We start from the raw sequence: 9,172 nt of genomic DNA on the forward strand, positions 1-9,172 counted from the left end.
GTTAACTGTTTCAGGCTTATTTAAGACCTATTTGATAATTCAATGAGGTTTTTCTGCAAAATAGCACAAAGAATAGAAGAACTAGAAGCAGCTTTGCACAAGAAGGATGAAGATATGAAATCAATGGAAGAAAGATACAAGATGTACTTGGAAAAAGCAAGAAGTGTGAGTGTTGTGTTTTCATAGTACCAGTAATTTATTTTTTAAATCTGGAGCTGCAATCCTCTTATATCTGCCCCATCATATCTAAAAGAGGATTAATGCTATATCTTGTGAGATTTCTTAATTTTGTTTCTGTTTCCATCCAGCAGTGTTATGAATTGTCACAAAATGCTTTTAATACAATTTTAGCATTTTCAGCCAGACTGAAAATCAGACTGGCAAATATTGTGGAATTTGATCTAATGCATGTTGCTTATCTTACTTCTTACTACTACTTGTATTGGCTAAGACATACAGCTATGAAACACTCTTTATGTTCATCTTTTGTGCAGGTGATAAAAACATTAGACCCCAAATTAAACCCAGCATCTGCTGAAATCATGTTACTCAGAAAGCAGCTGACTGAGAAAGACAAAAGAATTGAAGTACTTGAGGTAAAAAATAACAATAACATTTTATTGTCCATCTGGAAGTTGTAACTAATTTTATTTTAAAAGAACTGCCATGTGTGGGCTAGAGAGGATTGGAACATGCTGCGTTATCGCCACAGAGAAATAATGAGATTTCATCCAAATCCATTATATTCACATTGAATTTGCTTTTCACTCATGGAAGGGACTGTCTTACAACTTTCACTTTCAGTGAAACTGAATACAGCTATGTTTTTCTCTTGCAAAACATCTTGTAGAGCCAAGAGAACCGCTATAGGAGCTGTCTGTTACAGTATTGTTATAGTATAGTAATGGACTCTTTCACACAAACATTTGGAAAACAGCGATAGAAGCTAGTTTCCTTCTGCTTACTTTGGATACAGCCCTATGAATTCAGCACACAGGGAGCCGGGTCCCACGATCGGTGTGACCCGGTTTGGTGAGCTGAGCAGGGAGAGCGGGCTAAGCCCGCTCACCCTGCAGACGATCTGGGCGGGAGCCCTGGGCATCCGGATCGGCCACCCACACGAGCCAGCTCTGTGACGGAGCCGGCGGGGGCTGGGGGGAACGGGGGCCAAGCGAGCGCACACGGTATGCTGGCAAGACCCCCAGAGCCGTGAGGTGGATTTTTGCCTCCCCTCCGGGGGTCGCCTTGTGAGTAGCCGCGATGCGGAGCCACGGCGCAGCTACTCACGATCTTAAAAACTAGGTTTGCGGAGCACTCGCTCCCCAAACCTGGTTTTAGGGCAGGGTACTTAGGTGGGTTACCCGCCTAGGAACCACTGGGCTCACATCCGAGCCCGGTGGTTCACACGATGGGGCGAAATCGGACTAGCCTCCACTAGCCCGATTTCGCCCCCATCGTGTGAATAGCCTCAGGGCTATTAAGATATGTGGCTTATCCTAGAAAACAATGCTGACATTGATCACTTAGCTTCTTAGCTTTCAGTGTTGATAACCATAGAATTTCCTTTCCCCTTCTCTTATATATTCTTCCTAGGGAGAATGTAAATTGGCCAAGTTACATGACCATGAAGAAAAGTTAATTGTGTCTGCATGGTATAACAAGGTGAGCTGAAGTATATGTGTGTGTGAGAGAGAGAGAGAAAGAGAGAGCGAGAGAGAGAGAGAGAGAGAGAGAGAACACGAACATATATCAAATTAATATTTCTCAGGAGTCAAAACATGCACTAACTATTGAAATTTGAAAACTGTTAATTTCTTGAAATCAATTATTTCATGCTTTTAGATTGTCTCAGCTATGCAAGAGCAGAATAGCAATGTTCCACGTCTTCTGCTTCTGCAACCAGTATTTAACATTCATTAAGTACTAGTAGCGTGCTAAATGCTGCTCCTCAGATGTTTGTACTCCTCTGACACATTTATTAACTATTTGTGTGGTATTAAAAAGGATAACAAATTGTGCCATTGAATTCAGGTAGTGTAAAAAAATTATGGAACTATGATACATCTCATTTCCTGTTAATTGTATACCATGCCAAATACAGATTAGAGATACCTATCAGTACTCTTGGATAATACTAGGAATCTGAACTCTTGCACAATATCATAAGGGTTTCTGGATAAAATAGAGGAGAATCCTGCATCTAAGCTGCTTATTTTGCTTCATTCCAGAGCTTAGCATTTCATAAATTGGGCATGGAATCCAGACTCTTAAGTGGGAGCACTGCGTACAAGGATGCTGGTTCTGGCCTCGCTGGGCGCTCTTTCCTTGCACAGCAACGTCACGTCACCAACACCCGAAGGAATCTCTCTGTTAAAGTACCTGCTGCAGCATCAGATTAAACCACAGAGGATATTCATGCACTAAAGTGTCCTTAAATTATTTTGTAACTTCTGTTTTAAACTATCTGACTAAGGAGGATTTTGTGGTGCTGGGCATCCGTTATTTTACACATGAGACTCGTTTGTTATGCTGAGAAATGTTTATTTGGCCATCTGATTATATGAACATCTAATCTCAAAAAATAGATGTGAGGGTTTTGAGGTACATGTTGAAGGTACTGTACAAGTCTAAAGGGTTTAAATTTTGTCTTCATATTTGGTGCATATAAACACCAAAACTGGCACAATATTTAAAATTCTATTTAATTTTTTTTTTGGCTAGGATGATTACTGATTTTTAATGGGAGTATGTTTTTATTAATAGCATGCTCCACAAAGAGGAGTATATTCCCCCTCTGCCGTCCTTTTGTTACTCCTAACAGTAACCAAACCAGAAAACCCATAATCTATTTATTGAACATTTATGATATGAGGGGCTTTTGCCTGTAACCAAAATGATTCACCGACTTCAAGACTTGACTTCTGAGGCTGCAGTCCTGTGCTTCATGCACCATGGAGAAAGTTACTTAACGGGAAGGGGGATCCGTGTTGTAATAACTACTTGATCAAGGTTTAATACAGGTGAAATGAAGATATTTCCTTCTATAGACAATGGTTGGCCACATCCAGAGCAGTGCTAACCTAACAGTGTGTCATCTTGTTCTTCCCTTCTTCTCTGCAATCCCCAGAGTTGCCTGAAAAGCTGTTGCCAAGGTTTGAGGGATCTTCTGTAACCATGTGGAAAGTGGCATTTGGTGGCTACTGAGGGGAATAGGGCTTGGGGAGTAACCGGGTGGATACACCTTCCACATGTGGAAGCTTGCTTGGGCAGTGTGTCCCCCCCCTCCTCTGAGGACTGCAGAAAGGAGAGGCTGAAGGAGAAAATGGCTTGTGGTAACTTTCTCTTGCGCTGCTAGCACCATTCTTGATGCTGTCTGACAAATTCACCAAAGCTAAAATATCTGTATATTTTGAAGTCAATTGATGTATGTTCATTTTAAAAAAAGTTGAGTCTTTTTATCCATAAGGCTTTTGCAGCATTTTAAAATGTTGTAGAACTAATTCTTGCTCAGATCTGCATGTTATTTAGAACATAGCTTTTGACTATTCCACAATTCTGTTTTAGTTACTGTGATCTCAGTGGTGTGGCAGGCTGGGAAGGGGGAGGCTTTCCTTGCCATGTAATAATTCTGCTCATACAGAAATGTTCTATTGTAATATAGTGAGGGGAAGATTCAGCACACATGCTGATCTGAGGGCTGAGGGTAAACGTAATTGTGGTGGTGCACCTGGCCCCAGGATTCTCTTTTGATGTGGACAGGGACAGGATCATGTCTTATGCTAATAACATGATGACATGAAAGTATGAAAAATAGTACAGCTAGATTGTCATATCATGGAAGAAATGTATGAATAAGTGCTTACAGCAGATAGTCACCCATTTGTTTTTGCATACTTTTCCCAGACTAACAGCTTCGTACATTAGACTGGAATAAGTAACCTAGGAGCAAGAACCCCCTACTGTTGATTTAAAAGCTGTATAAAATGCTTCTTAATTTTGATATAAAATATTGCTGTTGACATTTTTGATATAATTCATATCACAATAGTTTAGAGATCAAAACCAGCAGGGGAGATCATCACAATTGTTTGTGCATTCTGTCTGCTTTCTGCAACAGATGGAGTAGGCTGTTGCCTATGGAAGTTTAATGCACAAATTAACTAGTTTATCTCTAAGGTTCAACTGCACTTTTAAAAAAATAAATCAAGGCACAATATGGGGCAGCCTGAAACGGTAATCCCAGGCACAACAAGCATGTGTGGGTGCATGTTCTCAGGGTAGAATGCATGTTTGATTTGAAGGTGGACTTACTATTTAAAAAGAAATGTGAGCATCCAAAATAATTTGAATGGGCCAGTGTGTGTGTGTGTGTGCGTATTTGTAACTGAAATGTAATGCAACCATGATTTTTATCTTCCAATCAAATGAGGTCTGTAATTTTACGTTGAGTTTCTTTTTTTGGCTGGGCACAGAATACTAACATAATCTGGAACTAAAGTTCAGAATATACAATGTTTGTATTTTATTCATTCTGGCCTCAAATATGTGGTGTTGTAACTGCAGTATTACATGCTTCTGTTTAGCATTTAATTCAATTCTAAATTTTATATTTAATGTTAAATATTTAGGTAACAAATCACCTACCACATTTAATACCAGCAGTTAAATTGTTTAAGTGTGCTACTGTCAGAGCCTTCACAGTCTTTCAAGTTCTGGTTTTAAAGTTTCCATGTTTCTGATCTCTACCAGTATGATCTCTTGGGTTTGAGGTCATACTGTTTGCTGAACTTGCTGGTTTGTGTTTTTGTTAGTTCTTTGCTTGGTCTGAACTGATAAGAAGAAATGTCTAATAATGCAGATGTTGTAGCATGATGCTTAGTGGGTGGGTTTTTTTGGGGATGCTTAGTGTTTTGATACTCTAGTATATTCTTGTAACCAAGTATCGCGCTAACTTCAATGAGTAGCTATTGTCTCCATAAATGAGGTTTCACAAGCACAGTAGACTTCTTCAGTGGCTTTAATTGATTGTGCTTTCTGTCTAATTTATCCTACAAATTTTGGAATGTCAACACCAAAGCCCCAATCTGACTAAAGTTTAGTTGTAATTAAGTCCTTTTGAAAGGAATAGGACTTAAATTAGTAATGACCAACCTCCGCTTGTTGAAAAAGTGGGATACAAATATTGACTTACGTGTTGAGCAGTATTACAGAGCTGTAACAATGCTCACCAGGGTTGCTGTGTACTTTTAAGGCAGCCCCAGTGCTGTTTTGAAGCACTGATTGTACAAGCAGGGCTACTGTAGGTTTCCCTATGGATGATAATGAGGAAAACTATGAAAGCACTACTTGCAGAACCACTGCTTTGAACAATGGGAGGAGAGCTGGTTTTGTGGTAGCAAGCATGAATTGTCCCCTTTGCTAAGCAGGTTCTGCCCTAGTTGCATTTGAATGGGCGACTACACACTGTATGTGAGCACTGTAAGATATTCCCCTTAGGGAATAGGGCCGCTCTGGGAAGAGCAGAAGGTTCCAAGTTCCCTCCCTGGCATCTTAAAGATAGGGCTGCCTGCAACCCTGGAGAAGCTGCTGCCAGTCTGGGTAGACAATACTGACCTAGATGGACAAAAGGTCTGACTCGGTACATGGCAACTCCCTATGTTCCTAACACCCTGCAACACTGTGCATCATGTAAGCCATTTTGAATAAATAAATGTTAACGTCAATGGCCTTTGGCCAAAAGCAATAAAGATTTGACTCAACTAAATAAAGACTTAGGCTGCCATCCTCTGCACATTTACTTGGGAATAAGCCCCATTGAGCACAATAGGACTTGCTTTTGAGTAAATATGCAAAGGATTGCAATCTGAGTCTTGGCTAACTTGAGCTGCACAGACCAGTAGTTAGGTACTGGCAGATTCAACTCTCCTGGGTAAATATCTGGATATTGCTTACCTCCAAACCAAAGGGTTGGAAAACATATGGCATTAAAATCATTAGTTTAAATGTCATAGTAGTTTGGCATTGCTCCATTTGATTCCAGAAAAGAATAGGCACAAAATAGAACCTGGTGAAAATTTTCCATTTAACTTTAGAAAGCTTTTACCAAAATAATAGCCATGCCTAGTTTGGCCAGAATTTGTTTAAAACATTGTCATTTTCCTTACTTTATAGTTCATTCTTTTAGAATACTGCACTCCACAAGGATTACTCTAAAACGAGAGAGAGAGTATTGGCCCTGTAGGAGGTCTATGCTCTTACCTTCCTCCTCTCTTTGAAGGTAATCCTGCACACAGACTGGCCAGACTGTGCATGAACGACCACAGCTCTTAGATGGGTCGATTTAGCCTACACAAATGTGTGTGTGTTTTTGATTGAATTGAATGTCTTAGGTGTGTCCTAGTGTCTCATTCTTTATTGTGAATCATTGCTCATAATAAAAACTTAAGCTGATGGGCAGAGCATTTTTATGCAGTAACATTTGGCCACTGAAGTTACTTGATGTGACCGTAGTTTTGTTTTAATCTTGAACTACCTCCTGTGAGTAGTAATAATCAAATATTTTGATCACCAGCAATTGAATTCAGAGTTTTACCCCTCCCTTTGCTATTAAGTTGATAGAGAAAGTAATAAAGCTAAGATGAACTGGAATTCCTTTCTAAATTTTCTGAAAACGTGATTTTAAAAATATAGTTAATAGTTTAGCTATGAATGAGTCTGTATGTAATTTATTTTCAGTTTTCCACTTAATGTGGAATTGTGTTTAATGTAGGCATAATGCAGAGAACAACTGACATACCCTGCAGCATCCTGGAAGAGGGTTGCATGTGTGTGGCTTCCATCCAGCCAAGAGCTGTCCTTGCTGGCAGAAGAGGTGGGGGAGGCTCTGTGCACACTTAACTGTGCACAATCGCTGCTCTACCACTAGTGCCTTTGAGAATAATGGCACTAGCAGTGGAGCGGTGATTATGCACAGCTGAATGTGTGCTGCCATTGAGGACAGGTTCTTGGCTGGTTCGCAAACCACACATGCGCATCCACCTTGAATGTGTGACACATTGTCAGCCAACTAATCTATCTGTGTAAACCCTATAAACTATTGTGTGCAAGTGGTATCAAGGTGGGTGCACGTACTTCCCCTTTCCAATAATATTTGTATCACATAAAAATCGTATTGATTTAAGAAAAGAGGCAGATGCACTTGTTAAATGTGTCCTCCCCAATTTTAAAAAGCTGAAAGTAGCCCCTGCTCCTTTTTTTATAACTCTTCAAGAGCTGTGTTTCATTGATGATAAATGCCCACCAGAAGTGGAGCACAACTTACAAGCATTGCTCCAACAAGCCTTATAGTAATATTTTAGTGGGTTTTGGCTAGATTAGTGCTTGGTGAGTTGCACAGAGGCTTGGTAATCATTGGCAAAACCCACCAAGAACTTCTGCCATGCAAACATCCATTCTCTTCAGTGGAGACGATGTGAAAACCCAAGTTGTGTATAGCAGACTGTTTTCTTTAGTAGTGGTTTTGATTAGATAAGCTCTTATGAACTGACACCATGGTTAATTATGAAAAATGTGATTTGCTTATTTTAAAGTCATGACCTTTCTTGTGTTTGCTTTAGATTTCTGTGTTATCCAACTAAAGACTTGGAATTAATGAAATGTCCCAACATTAACACTACTTTTGTGAATATGAAATAAGTAAAAGTGTTCTGTTTTTCTGCGATAACCATTTACTTGGGACCACACAATTGTGAGCAATACTAATATTTTCCTTTAGTAAGGATAAGCAGTAGGTCTGATTTATTTTTTTCCAATTAGATGTTGGGAGTCTAATCTTTGTAAAGTGTACATGTCTATGTTTGTACAAAGCAAATAGATTACTGAGAAATGGAGAAAAGAATTTGCACTAATTTGTATACATGGTTTTACGCTCTTTGAGAAATATTCTTTTATATTCACATAAAAACTTTTGACATCCGTTTATGATCTTTGGCTGTTTTATATATTGCACTATAGCTCTGATCTATCACCTTGTCAAGGCCAGTGCATACTCCTTGCAGTCCAGCCCTAAGACATGGGGGCTACAGGGGGAGGAGGAGTGGACCCCCCCCCCGCATGCAAAGCCCATTGCCTTCCTTTCATGAAAGACAAAATTAGAATACAACTGAATATTTTAATGTTGCTTCATTCCAGCAACTGGGCCCTGCATTTACATTTGCCATACTTTTCATTTTACCCAAAGAAAGGATTTCTTCAAAATATTCCTAAATGGGAGGAAAAAGAATAACTTGCTCTGCTTGGCTCCCTCTGCTTGGCAGTCATGGTGGGTGATGCTGTGGTGGATGCTTGAGTATTTACACAGCCCTCAGTCACTTTGAATAAAATTAAGTGCACAAACCCACCAATCCTACCACAACAAACTCTCTTGTAGAAAGGCTCATACTGTGCATCAGACTGAAACTCTTGCATGGGGAGTAAGCCCATAGAATATTATGGGGATTACTTCTGAGTAAACATACTAGTAAAGTTGGTTTCTGTTTTGATTAATGAAGGACAGAAAGGAAAACCAACATGATCCCTTCTCCCCTTTTCCTTCAAATAACCCAGGGTAAAAGGATCCCATCCACTGTGGATGCATTTTTAAATACAATAAAATAAAACCCAGTTCTATTTTTGCACAGGTGTTCTCTCCCTGCTCCTCTGCACAACCCCTTTAACGTGTTTAATAAAAGCCAAATACTCTTTTTGCATGGGAGAAATGCAAGATGGGGCTTTACTTCTCAGCCAGAATGGAGGGTGTGTGTTTGCACAATTGCCGGATTTGCACTGAAATCTGTGTAAGTTATTGTGGATCACTTCACACACGATTTGGGTTTTTCATTGCCCATTGGAACGGAGCCCAATTTATGTCCAGGGTTGAAAAAAAATCATTTTTTATGTCTTTAGGGGGCAAATTTGAACTCACAGTAAAGCTTTGCAGTAAAGCCTACTGTCGGAAAATTCCAGGAGTTCTCTACCTGTTCCTCTGCACAACCCCTTTACCATGTATTTTTGTTGCTGCTGCTATACCTGGAAGGCAAATGGGCTGGCTAGAAGGACTGGTAGTAAAGTCAGTGTGCAAGAACAAAGCCTGGAAGTCATGTGAGTGAAAGGGGTGGAGGAGGTGGCCCTCTCT

At 39.9% G+C, this 9,172-nt stretch overlaps 1 protein-coding gene across 5 annotated transcripts in view; it reads left to right on the top strand.

Annotated features, from left to right (window-relative positions):
* Positions 1-7,978, top strand: part of HOOK1 (hook microtubule tethering protein 1) — a 58,057-nt gene extending 50,079 nt beyond the window's left edge. For all 5 annotated transcript variants that reach the window (XM_053249271.1, XM_053249276.1, XM_053249275.1 and 2 more), the window contains 4 exons: positions 65-165; positions 495-596; positions 1,594-1,662; positions 2,229-7,978. In XM_053249271.1, coding sequence (XP_053105246.1) covers positions 65-165; positions 495-596; positions 1,594-1,662; positions 2,229-2,399 — 443 coding nt within the window. In that variant the 3' untranslated portion in view covers positions 2,400-7,978. The remainder of the gene's footprint in view (positions 1-64; positions 166-494; positions 597-1,593; positions 1,663-2,228) is intronic.
* Positions 7,979-9,172: the final 1,194 nt, after the last annotated feature.

This window comes from Hemicordylus capensis, chromosome 4 (genome assembly GCF_027244095.1).
Source record: "Hemicordylus capensis ecotype Gifberg chromosome 4, rHemCap1.1.pri, whole genome shotgun sequence".
Lineage (NCBI taxonomy): Eukaryota > Metazoa > Chordata > Lepidosauria > Squamata > Cordylidae > Hemicordylus > Hemicordylus capensis.